This window comes from Brienomyrus brachyistius, chromosome 5 (genome assembly GCF_023856365.1).
Source record: "Brienomyrus brachyistius isolate T26 chromosome 5, BBRACH_0.4, whole genome shotgun sequence".
NCBI lineage: Eukaryota > Metazoa > Chordata > Actinopteri > Osteoglossiformes > Mormyridae > Brienomyrus > Brienomyrus brachyistius.
In genome coordinates, this window is record NC_064537.1 from 31,953,755 (window position 1) to 31,973,470 (window position 19,716).

At 38.1% G+C, this 19,716-nt stretch overlaps 1 protein-coding gene across 2 annotated transcripts in view; it reads right to left on the reverse strand.

The window, feature by feature from the left end:
• Window positions 1-19,716, reverse strand: part of skap1 (src kinase associated phosphoprotein 1) — a 136,399-nt gene that overhangs the window by 103,754 nt on the left and 12,929 nt on the right. For both annotated transcript variants that reach the window (XM_049013650.1, XM_049013652.1), the window contains exon 4: window positions 12,576-12,692. In XM_049013650.1, coding sequence (XP_048869607.1) covers window positions 12,576-12,692 — 117 coding nt within the window. The remainder of the gene's footprint in view (window positions 1-12,575; window positions 12,693-19,716) is intronic.

Sequence of the window (19,716 nt, forward strand, 5' to 3'; positions counted from 1 at the left end):
TCACAATTGGCATCAGCTCTGCAATAACCAGAATCAAACTTGCAATAAAACTTCAGAGAGTAATTTTGTAAAATATAATTTATGGCCACAATTACGAGAGCCGTAAATACAGCCGTGCCCTTTTCACACACACAGGTACTCTATGGGACCACAGCTATCGTTCACGCTTCCTGCCAGCTAAACATACATACATTCACGTCTTAAAGTGCAATTATTTAACCTTGATTGGTATGCATCATATAAAACATATGCAAGACAAATCATCTTGCATTTTAACTGCTATAGCTGGGACATTTTCCAGAGGCAGTGCATTAAAATAGTGCAAAAATTGTTTTACAATAGCCGTGATAATACAGGGCTATAAAAATACGAGCCTTGTTAAGAATGAGGAAAGGAATTCAAGGTTTTGGTCACAAAACATTTAATATGACTCACAATATACAGGCCTGCACAGCACAATGAGGCAGATTGTGATACCATTTAAATCCGTATGAGTAAAAAGTCATAAAAAATTAAATACAACAGAATATCAAGCAATGGGGATGGAAATGAAATGGCAGCTCTTTTTGGAGCGTTTCATTACGGTGTGGTTGTGATTGAAAGATGATGTGATGTGAGGCTGGATGTTGCTTTCTAATCTTTTGAAATCCAAAGACTACTGTTATATCGACTGTACACATTTCATAGCTGAACCCTTTGGTGTGCCGCAGCTTAAACGTGGCACTCCAATTACAAATTAATCAAGCTACGTCAGCCTCTGTCCTGAAATTAAAAACACAGCAGTCACAGATAATCCGTGACAAACTGAATGACATTCTTCCCTGTCAAATTAGCCTCAATTCCAACTTCTGCAAGGCGCCAACACAGTTTGCATAGCAGTTGCCTACAACAGCTGCGACATGAGAGTAAGTAAGCTATGTCATAGTGAACGGGACTGAGCAGAAATCTATTAATAAAACGGCAAATAATATGTAATCTTGCCTCTGAAAAAAGTTGGTTTGCAAAAGATGCAGATGATTGTGACATTTTCCCAGCGCTCAACTCACTGCAGTGCGGCTGACTGGTAAAAACATCCCAAATATTTAAAAAATGTGCATCCGCTGGCAGTGCTATAAAGCACACAGGAAGCAGCTCTTAAGTCTTAATCGTATTAGCATTTCAGTCCTATGTTCATTATTTTAACTGCAAAAATCACAGAAATGTACTTTTTTTCTTTACTTAACAACATAGTAGTGGTTTATTGAACAGTTAATTAGCACAGAAAACACAACACTTCTGTTTTATTAAGTCCGTTTTGCTGACCGGTAGGCTCTTCCATTTGCTTGCACGCAGTGCTAAAAATCATTCTAAAATTCTTAATTCGGACATAAACAATCACTTTCATATTTGGAGAATCTCTCTACGTGACCTCTGTGGTCACCATGGCAGCAAGGTCAATAATGTAGACATGATTATACTAGTTAGAGTTCAGACAGGTCACTGGATGACCGGCCAGAAACCCCTGGGTCAAAAGTTCGCCAGCCAGAAGCTTGAAAGCCAATACGGCCACTCACAAGGATTCCACGTCCATTTATTTCAATTCACTTCAGAAGTCTCTGATGAGATTGCAGGCAAATTTTGTTAGCACCAGCTGATGCATATGGACTCCCAAGCCTCTTGCAACAATATCCTCTAAACAAACCCATTCTGCTTCTGGGGGTCATGTAAGGTGCAACCACTGCATGCATTTCCTTTACCTCAAGAACACATTCCTCCCTTTTCCCCTGATTTTCTCACATTTATTTTTGTCCTTAATTTTACACATGTACTGTACATAAATAAATGCATTAAAGGTATTTGTGCAACATTTTCATATGGATTAAATTATTGAAAAATGCATATATAAAATGTTCCGTAAATTACAAGTGACTGTTAAAAATTTTATATGAATGAATAAATGTGCTGTAAAAATGAAAGCAGTGTTTTATTGTAAATAATAATAATAATATTAACAACCCTTTATCTTTTCGTTGCACGTTTCCAAAATATACCTTTTGTCATATCAGGTAATGACTGTTGCAATGGCAGTTGTTTCACAGCTATTAACGTTAGACATTACTACTCATTTAATTGTGCTATTAGTAAACAAGTGTGGTCATTTTAAGTACCATTGCACCATTTAATGGGGCGTCAGTGAGTTATGGGATTTCTTGACATCCAGCATGTTGCTTCTGAGGATACAATAGTAAGATCCCTTTTTTGCCTTTTGTACAATTACAACGTGTGTCATAAAGTACCACCATATGAAGTGATACCGAATATTTCATACAAATATAATGATAATTGTAATTTTCATTTTTACTTCTATTTCAATTTCAATTTATTTCTAATTATTCTAGCAGATTTTTGGTATATCACAGCATTAAATTCTCAGGGTGAAAATGATTTTCATTAAAGGTAAACTAATATATTACTAAATTAATATGACTTTTTATAAAAAGCTCAACAATAACGTAAAAAATTTTATGATTATACAATAACCCTAGAAAATACACATTGGTAAATTTGTCACATTCTTTAATATATTTTTGATGCTGGTTATGCATATAAATAACTAGAAATTTTTCTGCTTAATTCAACTAAAAATTATAATGATTTCAGTTCAAATTTAATTTAACATTATATTTAAATCAAAGTAAGGAATATATATATATATATATATATATATATACAGGATTTACACTGCCAGAAATTTCAGTTTGCATCTAGTTAAGGTTTTGATCACTGTAGAGAAACTGGACAGGGTTAGCATCGCTCAATAGTCTTAATTGATGTAAGATACTGTGATACAATAGAAGGAGCAGCCTTGCCTTTGTTTCTGCACACTTATCACAGTCAGGCAACACAAAGGAACCGTCACCATGTGTAAGCCCTGATACTTCACAGATAGGATGTCAAGCCTAGCCCTACCTGACAGGCACAGGGACAGAACAGACTCATCAATCCAGTGGCAATCGCATAGAACAATACAGAGCCCCCCCCCCCCCCAAAAAAAAAAAAATCTTTGTTTTCTTTTGACAAATATGTAACTGCATCTTTTAAAAAATATAAATGGAAAATTATAGATCCTATATATTTCTTTAAATATGTACAGATATGGATATATCAAATGGATGTAAAGAGGAAAGGTAGGGTAAAACGATCAGTTACTCATTATTGGTTAATCACTGAACTTTTACCAGTTGTGATGAAATGCTTCTTGTTATGCTTTTTAGCTAAATAATTGGCTCATTATGATTATCAAAAAAGGGAATGGTGTGCAAACAATGGGCACACAGATGGAATGAGCCTCCACTTTAATCACAGTTTACCTCATAACATAATACCCGCCAGCTGAAACCGAGGAAGACCAAGACGCTGGAGAATTTTAAAAAGTTGACAGCGTAGTAGCCTGACAAACTAAATGAGTTGGGCAATTTTCACATGATGTCATTAAAGAGAACTGCTTCCTGTTAGGAGGCCAGTCTGAGTCAGAGTCGGGGAATCTTTGCACTCTCCATTAATAAGGATGTCATTTCACAGTCAAACTAACTCCACATCTTTCAAAGCAGTCATTAATTCCTTATGATGTGACTTGTTTTCACAAACATGCTCTTATTGCAAAACTTTGGATATATATATATATATATACAGCAAATGATTTTACTACATGATTAATAGACATATGAATGTGGCATATGATGTTATCGTTTTTTTAAATATATATAGAATAAACTTTATGATGTGGCATCTCAAACAGAAAACAGTTCTTTTACATTTTAATTATCGAAATCTGAAGAGAAAGCTAAAGGAGAGCACTGACGTAGCTGAGTGCCGCGGCACCCTAACACAGAGAGATATAGATGTTCTTCAAGCCCATTTGGTCATGTAAGGCTTTTTCTGACAGTCCCAGTCCCATCCTTCAGCGCCTCTCTTGGACAAAGCATCAGTGCCACAACTGGACAGATGTGGCGCTTTCCAGATCAGCACAGACCTGATTGTATCAGGTGATGGAGTCTTACATTTAGGGCCATCTACTCTCGGCAACCCTCCCCAAAACAGCACACCCCCATCAAACTCTCAAGAATGAACCCCCCCCCCCCCACCCCCCCCCCACGCGTCAGCCAGCGCTACCCTAGTCCAAAACAAACATGCAGTTTTTTACCTCTTTAAAGACGAATTGTTAACCTGCCTCTGGAGCTCGAAGAGCGGTAGCACTGCGTAACCATAACTCCCCTCTTTTCCAAATACACCCCCTAAGCGCCCCCTCTTCTCGCCTGAAACCGTTCCCCTCCCGGGCACCTCAACCAAACATTCTTTTTTTCCTGTTTCTAAGTCCCGGTGTAGAGAGCTGGCGATTGGCAGTGATGGGTGCTTGGCGTCTAGACGAGGCAGGGGTAAAGCCGCGAGCACGGTCAGGTCACTTGTGCGGCTTTCGGGTGAAATGCAGTTCACATTATCATACAGACAGGAGCGACAATGGCGGCTCCATCTGTTCCCGTCAAAGATTACAAATCTTGTGTCACCCACCTCGCTGGAGACAACAAGCCACGCCATTAAATTAAAAAACACAGAAAAACAGAAATGGCTCCCGCATGTAGTATCCACTGGTACACTGCTCGCGACGGAGATGTGCAGAAAGGGATGTGCAGTCTATATCCACCTAAAATGGCCTGTAAGTAACAAGAGTCAATCACTATATGAGGAGGTAACCCAGTCCAGCAATTATCCATCCTTCCCCCCAATTTCTATCATCATTTCTCCAGTTACGCTTGCTGTCATCTGGGAGCCCATCCTTGGAAACATAGGCTGTACAGTAGGGAACATCCAGGACAGGAAGCCAGCACGTCCCAGGATGTGCTCACACACTAAGTGCAATTTACTGCTTCCAATCCACCTGAATGTGAGATGACTGGAAAAAATCCAGGACAAGAATGCCTGGATGATCGTATGATTAGAAGGTACTGCCCTTGAGGTGTGAAACTGTAAGTCTTCTGAAAGCCATCATCAATTAATCTAGCAGGTACTCTTCTGTAAAAGTACGCCCTCATTGCATGTGAATACGCATCTCCTGTTTGAAAAATACATAAATTAATAAGAAGTACAAACTGTAATTAAACAGTAATCTGAAAAAAATGCAGGTGCGACATGCAGCACGTCTGCATCAATATATACGCAAAATAACTCAAAAATAACTGACATATTTATAGTGCCACAATTATTTTAAATAACTGTAAAATAAAAATTCATGTGACCTAATGTTCATTTTCTTTTAAAATTTTCTTTCAAATTTGCTATTTATTATTCTTCATCCATCTGATTTAGCAATGGGAAATAAAACAAGTTAAACAAAATGTCGAAGAATCTTAATCTGCAAATAATTAATATCGCTGCATAAGGACGGTAGCCACGTTTCGCGCGGGTGTAAAACACAGAAAGCGTTTAAATCTTGCAAAGTGGGACAACTACTTTGTCAAATGGGCATCGTCCCGTAGCAATATGCTCAGTGACGATATGAGCTTTTGTATTCTATCACACTGAACATGGCGACTGATGAGAGACTCAAAATATGAAGCGTGAACTGCGCTTGGCCTTTTGGGTCATTATCTTCAGCGTAGAAGCAAAGGACACATTTTCTTTATTTACCCCATACAAAAAAGAAAAAAATCACTGAGAGGTTGGATTTTGGAGACCCAGAAAGAATTGCATTAACGCCCCCCCCCCACCCCACCCTTGTACAGCACTTAGATATGGGGTGGGAAGCAGGCTGTAAAGAGGGGTGAGTGGTTGGGGGTGGTGGGCCAGTTTGTATAGATGCAGTATGCTGATCCCAATTGGACCATAAATGAAATCTTCCCCTGTAGTGAAGACAATTTCATTACTGGGACCTGGGGTCTTCTCATTCCCATTTAGTCATCTTCTTTTTTCTCCCTTCCTCTGAAATTAAACACCCCTTAGTCGGGGTTAAAGGGAACATATCTGTCATTTCATGAGGGTGGTGAACAGAAAATGAACTCTGAACTCTATCTACCCTTTTTCAGGGGACAATTATCATAATGACTGCATATTTCCTGCATTTTTACGTGAGTCAGATTTTATTTGCCTAAAAGGAGGCAAAGATAAAGAAAGCGGGAAGTAATGAAGTGAATAGGTAAACCGGGCGCGTGGTGGCGTTGTTCGGCAGGCTGCCGTTTTTGGTTTGCATTCCCCCGCTGAATATACATAGTTTTCGGGGGCTGAAGATTCCGGTCTGCTCTGCGGGCCAAATGTTCGTGACATTTTTGGTGATTTGGCAGTGCCATTTCGGGAAGATGTCAACTACACACCTGTCCAACCGCTCCATCAAACGTCAGAGGTCGGCTGTGAGAGATGTCTGCTGCTGCTCTGCTCAGCCTTAACACACACACACACACACACACCGAGGCCAAACATTCCCCTACAAAGAAGCCTTTGTGAGTGGAGCTGGGTGTGTCGAAAATTCATACACACCTGCAAAGCTGTCCATAAATAATCGTAAGATGTTGCTATGCTGCACATTTAAGTAAAGGATGTTGGAAAGTGAAGCAGGGTAATGCTGTAACTAGTTTGATAATCTGTAATCAAAGGTATGTCGACAGACTTGACTCCATTGTTACTGAATGATTAATTATGCAGCATAATGATAATAAATAGTAAATTGACCTTTAAGATGTTAAACTGTGTATTTTTGCTGTGGATGGCATCTTGGCGTCTTGTCTCACCCTGCTTTACACACTGTCCTTCCCGAGATAACCACTGCACCATCACTACCCTAATTGGATAACCCATTACAGAAAATGGATGGACAGACAGATAATGGCAAACTGTATATTTAATTAAGACAAAAATGAAACTTCCTTTGCCAGAATTTCCCCCAACATTCTTGCATCTTGAAATATACTCATTTTCCCTTTGTTCCCCACTGCAGACAGAATTTAACTCCCTTGATACCGTCTCAGCAGAAATACACATAATCAGTATTTAGACATCGGCACTGATATCCAGTTGGTCCTGGCAGCTCTCGTTTATAACGTCCCCCATCTTCAGCCAGCATGACTCTAATGAACCACACACCTGAGTTCACAGTAAGTTCAGCAGGTACATATAGCATTGTAGAGGAAAACCTGCTGTTTAGATCAGCATGAAATGTCCTGCACCTAAATTTCTGCTTTTAAATTGTCAGATCTGAATGGTAGACTCTGTATTATTCTATGAAAAAGAATCAAGACCGCAAAATATTTCCACTTTCGACAGAAGAAATTCTTTTTTTCCTGGAAGTGACGGAGATCTGCAAGTTCATGGAAGTAACAGTGAGAATTCTGACCTACCTAAAAACCACACCTGTGTTCAAACCCAGGTGAACAAACATCCCAGGAGCCTTAGGCATAGGTCACCTTGCTAGAGGCAACAAAAGTACAGATGAAAGGTCAGCTGGATACTGTGAACTAATGAAAGAGTGTTCTCTTGTTATGTGAAATCCCATGGTGTGCTGCATCAGTGCTATATTCAGGAAATGTGACTCTCCACATTGCCGGTGTGTGGCAGGTGACCACCATGGCATTTTATCACCTGCGCCCCTTTCTCCTCGCTTCTCCTGGCACATGCTCTACATCACATGCTCCACTGCAACTATGCGTTACGCCATTTTCAGTTTGTGACCTCTTCCAGGAAGATCAAACAGGTCTTTGAATGAGTCATTCTAACATTCATGCTTTTTATTCTACCACTTAGCAACGTTTGATGGAATGACTTTCTTACCTGTAAAACTCACTTTCAACCTCGTTTCCAGTCTATACCAAAAACAAAAACCATTCCATCGTTCAAAACATTACAATAGACAGAGTCCGTAAACTATTAATTTTACCAGTGCTTTACTACGGTTTCAAACTTTAAATTACACTTTCATCCTGTCTTTCTAATTTATTTCCAATTTGCAATAGCTATATTCACGGCATCTGAACTCCTGAGTGTTGGATTTGCTGGCCGAACAAGGGCTTCAGGGAGCTAAGGCTTCAGAGATGTGAGAATGGGCTACAGCCCCTGGCACAGGCAGGACAGTGTTTCACAGTGATGGACAACTGTACCATGCATGAACATAGGGAGACACATGCAGAGAAAAGGGGAAAAGAGACGGGGAAAACCTCTAGGCTACAAGGTTAGATTTCAAAGTGAGGCAGAGAAAGATAAAGAAGTAGGGAGTGTGTGCTTTTATGACGCAGGTCGGTACCGGCCCTAGAGGTACAGCCCCTGAATCAACCAGGCTGAGTGGCAGAAATACACCAAGAGGGCAGAGCGCCAAGGCCTCAAAGCCCCGACCGAAAGCTCCTTTGCCAAGTACCAAATTCAATATTGACCATGCATTTCCACTTCAAGCTGAGGAACACGACCAGGATTGCAGAACCTCTCTCCGAAAAAAAAAAACTTGCCGTCGTCAGTGTATTGACCAGGCGGCAGCATGACCGTCCCGAGCGGCACACCCGCCTCGCTCACTGCCGTGGCCCCCCCCGTCAGCGGTGCATTTGATAACATCTGGATGGCCCAGTAACAACCACAAGCAGGTGTAGAAGCTGTCATTTGTTTCCCTAATGAAGCAAGGACCATTAGCCGGACCTAAAGCGTTATCACCCTGAATAATGATGCCAATTGTCCTGCAACAGCGTCTCCACCCCAAGACACAGGATTAACAAGCCACCAGTTTTACCCCTACTCTGACCCCATCCTCTGCTCTCTGCACATCTCTCACTCTCCTTACACTTCTTTTCGCTCATCCCATCTCTCAGGGCTGCTATCTGCTGGGGAGGCTGAGAGTCGCATCACTGTTACATGCTTTGCAGGGCATTTTGACCATTTCTCTGACTCCGTGTTCGGGTCTTATTTTCATATCCCTATTAACCTCTTAAGTGGCAGGTCTGCAAGTATCCCCACTCATAACCTGTTATGAATGCTTCATGATCCTCCACAAAAACAAGATTAATCATTTTCTTGCACATAGCACTTAAAACTTGGAAGGCACTGAATTCCACGAATATGTATATGACTATATGTATCCTACTCCCCCATCCATGAACACTGCTACCGGAGTAAACCATGTTCTTTTTTTAGTAAACAAACCTTTTACATAAGTTGCAAAAGTAATATTCACATTAAAAACAGAAAATCGTAAGTACAAAACATAATAATTTTTTACTTACTGTATAATACTTTCAAATCTATCTTTTTTTATCAATCCTGCTTAAAAATTAAAAAAATCATGGCCACCACCGGCATCTTCACAGAATCAACCGACCTTGTCATTTATATTACTGTCACTGTATTTGAAATGACTACTAACAAAAATGGGTTAAATAATTACATTTTCCTAATTCATAACCATATTAAATTATTTTTTTTTCCATGTTTGATCTTCTTTACCAAACATGATCATTGTGCCATACAAAGATGTTTACAAATAATGGCACAGCTATGCCACAGAAATAAAACATATCTATGTTTTTATTAAAGAATTACCTTTATAAAAAACTGGAAAAAACTGGATTTCTAAGCCAATTTATTTCAAAGAAACATCAGTGTGTAATAGAGGTAGAAAGTTCTTGAAGCCAAAAGTAAACATGGGAAAGAAATGATTTTTTCACATACAATCATAGAACCTAACATTTTGTACACAAAAAAATTAGAGGCTAAATGCGATGACTTCTGCAAACATTTGTACAATTTTCCAAATAATTTTGCATTCACAAACAAACCCTTTTTTGGACTGGATACATCGTTCTTTCACTCACCATTTCTGAGTAAGTGTCTAAAAATGGAAAAAATTATGCATTTTCATTTTCAATAGAAGATATTCTCTTTCATTTAAATATGTTACATTTATAAGTATATATTATATATTTCATATAATTAATATAATTAATAAGATACAATGTGAAGTATGTAATGTAAGCTGGTGTGAGTTTATATTCAGATAATTAAATGTGCAGAGGTCTGCCTAAGTTACAATGTAAACCAGTGCATACATCTTTGGCCAATGTAAATAAATTGCAAACGTTCTGCAAATGTTTTAAAATTAACATGAACACGAAACACGATTTGTTTAGTTATTTTCGAAATTGTTATTTAATGTTCCTTTATATTCTTCTTGAATATAGCCAAACTAATGCAAAGATTATATGGAAAGGTACAATTACATTATAAGCACACATTAAATCCTTCTTGTGATACCTTAGCTATTTATATGCAAATGTTATTGACATCTTAGTTCCTACAAAACTGTTTCCTACAAAAATGTTACAATTTACTACAATTTAAAATTTTCAACCAATTTTATATCTGATATTTTATAACAGTGGTTCAATGAAAATATGTTGGTCTAGATATTACGTAGTGAATTTATATTAAAAAATCCATTTAAAATTATACTGGGAGAGACACATATTTTTAATTCCAATATTGAAATATTATACTCATGAAGATGACAGCCTTATTGAAAACATCGTATGTTCACTGACAAAGAATCAGGAAATGCAATGCAAAAGTGTATTTCCAGAAAATGTTATTGCAGTATTATGGAAAACCAAGACTAATGGGATTTCTAAACATCTAATTTATTTAATTAATCATTAATTAATTATTTATTAATTATTAATTAAATTCATTATTAATTTATGCCCAAAGAGTATTCTCACAAGATCTATAAATAAACATATACATATCATTTGAAAGGCATTATACTTTGTAAAAACATTTATAGAAAATATTTCCTTTCATATACATTATCCTGAAATGACAATTTACTATAGAAAGCTTCGTACACTGTGCCAAATGTAAAATAAATTTTGTTGTGTGTAATTTGTAAAAGTACAGCCTTAAACTAGTGGTTAAGGGAAGAAAACTCAATTTCTTGCACTGAAGCAATGCAAGACTGTATTCTTTCTATGTTATAGCATTTTGCTATTCAGATAGACTCTTACATAAACTACTTACTTTTTAAGTCATTATTTAAACCCTATTTTATATATTGTTTTAGATTATAGTTATAGTGGAGTATTATAAGCTACAGTATTGTCCTGACATCATAATTAAATTCACCACATCAAAATTATGACTTGGGGAGAGAGACAGAGAGAGAAGAACAGACTAAAGTCTCTGTTACCACATAATTCAAGCATCTACAATAGCCTCTAATTCATCATCTCTGATAATGATCCTCCTGGAACTGCAAACCTGAATATCAGATTTCTGTTTTACTTTTTAACCACTAAATGCAAAAGTTTCAAAATTTAAAATGATAAATTTTAGCTAATGTCTGTTTCACAGATATAAAAATGACGGGAGAACACTATAGCCCCAAAAACACAAAAACATGGAAAAAACACCAAAGGCAATTTCACATCACAGTTTAAGGGGACAAATCCGGAACAAATGTGTACATAGCTTCCACTAATCCTTACCACTAGAGAGAGCTCTAAAACCCATTTCTGCAGAGATCCAGTCTCCATTAACGACACCCCACCCCCCTTCCCTGCCCCTTCAATATCAACACCAGCCTGCTTACTCTTACTCCCTGCAAGCCCTCCCCCTCTGAGTCCACACAGCAGCCATAACTCATACAGGTGAACAACTGGACAGCCAATGGGAAGACAGATGACAACTCCGCATCATAAATAACGCTGACAGAAAGGTAAAAACTAAAGAGGCATACCTGAAGCGGACGTAAGGAAACAAACGGCTAAACATGGCAGAAATTAACCTAAAATGATGAAAAAATGGTCAGGACAATGAGAGATCCTGATTGGAAATGCAGGCGTGCATGTGGCCACCTTCTTCTACACCCACAGATAACTAAACTTTACAAGAACAGCTTAATTTTCTGTGGTTACTGGAAGGTGCAGCAGATAATGGGGTTATGCTTCCAGGTGCAAATTATGGAGCAATAGAGGCCATGAATGAGAGTAAATAAGGCAGGAATCTGTTCTTCCAGTCCAGCCACTTCCATAGCCTTATGCATGGCTATTACCCCACACATCCCCAGCCATGCAGAAGAAACACACACCACAATTTTTCACAGACTTCATTTGCTGTGTTCACTGTGCTCCCCCCCATAGTAAAAGCTTGCCTGTATCCTATTTCGTCAAGTTATGTAAAAATTTATGTGAAACTGGATCACATCTGAAAATGATTTAATCTTTCCGAATACTTTAATATGTCAACTCTCCACTAGACATAAGACATTGAGCGTATCATTGGACAATATGCCCTTACAAAAGCTGAAACAGAGCCAGCACTGTGCAGCAAACTCACAGGTGACCACTGGAGGGCGATCTGCAACTCTAAATCCACAGCGAAGACTTCTGTAGCATGACAGAAGCACTCAAGACTGACCAAAAAGAACAAAAACAGGCTCCAAAACTCTCAAAACCCAAAACATATGCTTGATACATGTTGTATCCGTAACTTTAATGCGGCATCATCTTATTATCTTAACGCATCTATAACTGGTACTTGCTTTATGCAGGCAGACACAGAACAACACCTGAACTCACATTCTTGAGGACCTTCATCTTGGTAATCAGAGGCTACTGACACATCGTCAGATGGCACAGAGCGACCAACACCAACGCTCTGGTTGTCATCTGAACTTTCCTCTTGTCTGGTATCCCCTGAAATAAAGGGAAAAGTCAGGATTAGAAAAGTTAGATCTAGTCTCGGGCATAAGCTTTCGTCAAATGATATAATTGAAAATGTCAGAATAATACAAATGAATGAGGGTTTCTATTCATACTAAAAGAACATGGGGATTAAACAGAACTGCGAACTGTGCAAGCAAACAGAACAAAGGAGAGGAGGTTAGGAGGCCACGCTGTGTCCATGACACGCCCCAAGCTCTGAGCCGGGCAACGTGAGGCACGAGGACACTCGCAAAGGCAAGTATATGCACAACCTGAAAGTATAGCAGGCCATTATTACAGGAGTTTCAATTAACAAAGCAAGACAAATAAAGGTTTTGTTTGATTGATTGTGTTTTTTTTTCGCTAAGAGCTCCATTGCAGTAAAAAAAAAACACAGTTTGTTCATGCCTTTGACATATAGAGAAATAACAGAACTAAAGTTACACGTATTAACCGTCAAAGGCTAACTAAGTATTGCCAGGAACATAGTTTGGGGCTACCTCTGGTTTACTCTGACTCTAAAAAGCAGTTGTATAAGAAGGGTGCGAGGGAGGAATATGTGTCCCGAATCTGAGTGCAGAACCTGTTTTGACACCATCCGTAAGCATACATTGCCCTTACACAGCAGGCATGGTGCCAATTAACAGGAGAACTTATATGTTTCATTGGATAAAGACATTAGCTATGCAGAAACTGTATAGAAGGACGACGGAAGCACAAAAATTCTGGAACTCATTTAAACCTCATTAGTCAAGAATCCACAACACCTAAAATTGAATTTGAGATGTCGCAAAGGTATTAAGAATAATCTACGTTATCACACTCGGGTCACACTGTTTAACCTAAGTGGTTTTAAAGTCATAGAATAAAACCACTCGACACAAAGCCCCTCTGTGCCTATCGTACATGTGTTAAGATAAATCAAAGGATTATGGCTCTTTATATAAAATGTCCCATTTTGCACATGCGTACAATGCAACAGGACACCCTTCCTGGGCCAACCTCTGCCTTGTATGTTCGAGCGGTGAATGCAAACATTACACATTTCATGCGATTATGACCCATTTCGGAAGATCCTCCTTTCGTCGCGAGGTTTTTTTTTTCCACCCTCCCACATGTAGCAAAGGCATAAATAAAAGAGACAGATGGGTGTGCTGTCGGACCAGACAGAGTGTGAGCATCCCGGCCTCTTCAGAGCTGGTACAGAAGCTTTAAATCACACACGGCACGACTGGGCTGGCAAAGGGAGATCCACACACTCCTGCGAACACAGCTGTAAAATACGCTAACATCATTTCCGCCTATCCCGAGACCACATGCCATAACTACAGGCATTTACTTAGCTTATGCTAACAATGTGCATTCTAAAGAAATGGGATCAGTTGATTATGCAGCACTCTTTAGTTCATTTCGGTTTCCTTGACACCAGTCCCCAAGAACCCAGTCTTGTATAAACGTAACTAAAAGCTCTTAAATGAATCGGAATTTGTACATTAACTAGTGAAAATAATAATTATAATTATTTTTACTGAGCTTTAACCTGTATATTAATCTTTTACAACCTGTTTAGTTTGATCCATTTCCCTTTACAGCACATTTTACACCAGTGAAGCAAGAACAACTGTAATACTAGTAGGGACCTTATGAGGGCACTACACACTGATTTGGAATAAAAGGGGATAATGGCATAGTGAGTGGGGGATGGGAAGGACCTTAAATGAAAGGGAGAAATCAGAAAGATCTATGCAGATCTTAAAAGAAAGGAAACATGCAGATGAAGAATCATTTACATTCATGCACTCATTGTATATAGATACATTAATAGTTCACAAGAAATAAACAACATTAGTATTTAGAGTGTTTTTCAGAAAAAAAAGGTTAAGGGAAGCTTCTATATTGCTTCAAGAAAATAGTTATAAAATGAATAGCTACATGTTTATAGCAAAAAAACAAAAAGATAGTAATCATTCCAAACATTAAAAAAAACTGTACTATATTTGTAAGGTGAATTATGCTTCTTATTTTGTATGTGTGTGTGTATATATATAAATATATAACATATACCCACAGTTCCTCATAATCATTAAAAAACAATACGTATGGCTCTGAAAGACTAAATAAAACTGCAGTATGTAAGAATTTAGGAGTCATATGTATCTGCTTAACTCGAAACACCAGGGATTTTCATTTTTATTAGCCGTCTGGCAAGTATTGAAAACATTGCACAAGTGGTCTTGTTATTTTTAAAGAGAGAGGTCAAATGAGAATTTTCATCACATCCGTCACTGCATTAAATTGCTACCGTTACATTCCATTTAGGCATACAGTAAACAGCATTAGAGATGCAATTAAATTAATCTCCAAGGTCAACAAGCCTAATAGCATAATAAGACCTGAGCAACTAAGCACAGTTATTACCCAGGTCGTTCTAAATGGGATCATTCATAAAGATGTCTGTGGGGAGCCAAAATGTTTGTTTTAAATAACACAATCTAATGCATATGTATAAAACTAACTTCCAAGTCATAAAACTTGTTGAGTTCATGAATGCAGTTGGAAACTGAGGCGATGGAAGCGTAGAAAGCAGTGAATGTATCATTCTAGTGAGCTGGTCTCCATGGGCCGGTTTATGTTCTGAGTGTAACCAAGAATATGACAGGACAGTAAAAACAGACAAACACCAATCATCTGGTTTGCCCACCAGGGTCACATTTAAATTTATGGGGGAAAATAAAAACCATTTAAAATACTAGCAAAAGAAGATGGTGCAAATAACTACCGCGTTTTTTTGATACATGGCAGTCTACTATGTAGAAGGGTTGCGATTATTAATAAAGATTTGGTAACTATCTTTGGATACTTCCGACGAACAAGAGTGAAATCCGGACCTTGGCGCACGCACCGTGCGAAAATAAGTCAGCATCCGATGTGGTCTTTTCTCACACCTGAGCTTTTGACAACAGCTAAAGCTCTGCATGGGCAAAACCTCAGAATATCAGCTATTAGACGAGCCTGAAACAAACGTGAGAAAATCAAGCAGGCTCGTCATGCGGCTGGAAATTCTACCTGAACAGGAACCTTTGGCAGACTGTCCGCTGCTGAAGTATTTAATGACAGTCCTTTTGGTGTATAATTTGCACTACCTGTGACAGATGACTGAGAATTAATATGTTGTCAATACTGTTATGTTAATTAAACGTAATTTAATATGTTTAATATGCACTGAGGAAAGCTGGATAAGGAATATATCCTTAGAGTATCTCTCCTTTTTGAATGAATCTTTGCATTTCTGCACTCATGCCATTCAAGGTAACGCAAAGGTAATCTAGAAGCAGCAGTTTCAGAAAACAATCACGCGTGCTCACGAAGTCTCACAAAGATAACTGTCATCTAAAGAGTCTTGCATGTAGCTTGTTTACAGAATTCAACAGCAACATTAAATACACATTTGCAGATTCCTTACCAATATGAATGGATCCTAACGACAAACTATTTTATTCAAGACCAGATACAGGTGACACTGTGATTTCTTGTGCCAGTGTCAAGGTAGGATGCCTTTATCGTTTTCTCATCTTCTTCTCCCCAGTAACGGCTCCGAGTTCCAACTGACTGTAATTCTCTCTCCTAGCAGTGAAACTTTAATTGACTACATCTTGCGCTTGCATTCTAGCCCAGCAGCTATGACAACTAGAAGTAATAGGGCTTGTTTTCATTTATTGCCGTGGAAATAAAAAGGCCAGAGGAAACCAACACGCTGACACATCTACACACAACGTGTCTAAGGACACAATCCACTTCCTCAGATTAACAGCTTTATTACAGCAACTCATGTTAGGTCCCTGTAGCTGAAGTTGAATTTTACTAAATACTGGACACTCAGTTTGTAATATGTAATCCTGTCTTGATTGAGATTATATAACGGTTAGCAATGTATCCAGGTAATTGTTTTCCCCCTGACTGCAACACATGCTATATACCTCAACATTTGGTTTGTTAGACAAAAAATAAATGCCTCTAATAGTTTGTACATCATTTTTTATTCTCTGCACAGGAGCAGAAACCCCCTTCATTTAACCAAGTGTTAGTTAGTTACCAAAGGTAACTTTGGAAAAACCGTCGGACTAAGTACAACATCAAAGTACTTGGGCTAAAAGCACAAGCCGACATTTGTAAACATATTTTTGCTTAAACATGGCAAAAAAAAAATCTGTTTGCATTACTTTGTCAGAGGTCTTTTCTTCTATATTGTTTACTTATCTTTTCTCAATATCAAGGTTATCATTCTGCAGTCATTCTGTCTGAGCTTCACAAAGGCACTCTGCATAAATTGTATGTTGAAGGTGCAAAACTAAACAGGCTTTGATTGATTGCGTGTTGCCAGTTTTTGCCTTTGCTAACATTCAGCTGGAGTAGCAGCACAAAAAGGACCATTGAGTAAAAGCTAACGGCACGGTATCCTCACACACTGCATCAATACGGATTTTTATGGATTTATGACTAACAGTACGTGGGCGTCTTCTTTCTTTAAGGAGAGGATTCTGGCTGATTCCAAAGGCTTGACTCACCATGCATCCACACCCTATTGTAAAACATCACAAGCCAAGCCACGAACAGTCACAATCTGTCACAGAAAAATGAACTTGTGCTTACACATTAATATATAGTACAGAATACACATGAACAAGCACTATTGACATATCCTCTCCATGTAAACTCTTAAAAAAACCTAATTTTATTATGTAGCTATGGAACAATGCATATTAACATTATGATTACTGTGCAATATGTGCATTTCTAATTATTAAGGACTTTAAAATAGAATGACCCTGTGAGCCTAAATAGCACAAGCGTTAAAGATGAATGGATGGATGGATGAATGAATGAATGAATGAATGAATGAATGAATATCAGTAATCCACGAATGACTGTCAGACTCATGATTAGAATGAATGAACTTTAAACTATATAGATATCAGTGACCCACAAGTGCCCAAATCCGCTTATGATGACAGCCTTTTCACAGCCAAAGCTTTCAGGTCCCCATTTGGATCACCTCAAGTTTATAAAAATTTGTGAATGCAATCAAAAAATTAAAAATGCCAAAACTCTTGTATTTTGCTTTGTTACTTATGGTTATGGTTAGGGCAGCGTGGGGGTTAAGGTTGTCATAGTTAGCGTTCGCATTTTTCCCATAGAAGTGAATGAGTGGGCCCCATAAGGACAGGTATACCCTACATGCATGTGTTTGTGTGTCTAGTTAAGTGTACTACTGGATGAAATGCCTTTGTTTTGCTGCTACTATGTATACCGTTACACAAATAAGACCGTACAAAGACTGATTTTTTAATCAGCAAAACCAACAAAGGCAGCGCGATACAATCAGCTTTTTCCCCATTATTCACTGTTTATCTTCAAACTGATAAGGGTAGAAATTAATTATACTTCACTGGATAAACAAACTTTTGTCTGCCATCCAGAAACAGGGCCTGGGGACATGTCAAAACACGGAGGAGCTGAAAAGCCATTCTTCAGGAACACATGCAGTTTTGTTTTCCTATTGATTATGAATTATGAGCAAAAATATCACATAAAATATTTAAGAAGTTTAAAAGCTAATGTGGTTTGTCTAATTTATTATAATTATCACTATGCTACCAATTTGCGGAATTAAATTATTCCCCAGTAAGAAAACACCTATATTCCTGGAATCAACTCACTGTTCAGGTGATATTGTAAAGTGTTCAAGGATGAAAATTTGCCCCTTTATCACTGGACTGAATGATTTTGAATTAATATTATATCATCAGCCATGGGCAAACTGCTCTGTTTGTAAATCAGAATGGTCCCAGAGAAGATCTGAGGGCTTCTTGTTTCCCAATTCACTATAAGAAGTAACAGATTTATAGCTAGTTAAGATTAATGCACATAGTCTTCAGAGAGAAGTATCATTCATGATGTTTCTATGCACTGCTTCCATTCACTATCAGCAGAAGATAGTTTATATGGCGGAACTGCACTAATCATAAATGTTACGAAGACTTATATATAGAATATAAACCCTAAACAAAGGCCCTAATCTGAAATTTGTATATATTTCCGAGCAAATTAGGAACTCATGCATGTTATGTCAGAACCACTCATTACTGGTTCTCCATATACAATTAGTTCAAAATAATATTGGCATTTAAAAAAACAATCACCAGCCCATAGAAAGAATGGGTACAGCTAAGCTTTGGGGCAAAAATACGTCAATTACAAGAACACTGACGCAAACATCCTGCAACAGAAACTCCCCCCCCCTCGTGGGGCCAAACTGGGCAGAGATTCTATTACAGTTTGACCTGTAATGGGACAAAAGAGCCATGGAAGTGCTCAGCTGCCAGTAACATGACAGCAGCACGTCCACAGCTATACTGTGTCCTTACATCAAGGCCTCGTTTATTGGCTTTTTCTGCTTTATCCTCGGTTTGTGATAAATGGCCGCGGCCTCTGAAAGGTGGACTCCGTCTGCCTATGGACTCAGTGTGGGATGATTGAAATCTCCCAGCTTTATTATTTTTGTTTATTTCAGTTTAAAATGGCTTATTTCACATCCCACTGTCTCTGTTAGAACTCGGCAACATTAAAATTGAGGGTTAAAACATGAATACCTCAGCTGACAAAGTATACATGCTATATCAGAGACCACAGCAATTTAAATTATATAGTATATCTATAATTTTATATATATATGTATATATGTGTATATATGTATATATGTGTATATATATGTATATGTATATATATACATATATATATATATACACACAGACACACACACATACATACATGCACAGACAATTTATATTTTTAATTAATATTTTATTTATATTTATATTGTTCCTAAAGTCTTGCTAACTTAGATGCAGCTATTTAAACTTCGTTACTGCGGCCATTAAACCTATTTATTGCTATGAGTCATTGGTGCTATAGAGCCGATGGCTGTAGTGAGCAGCGGACAGTGGGAGGGGGAGGG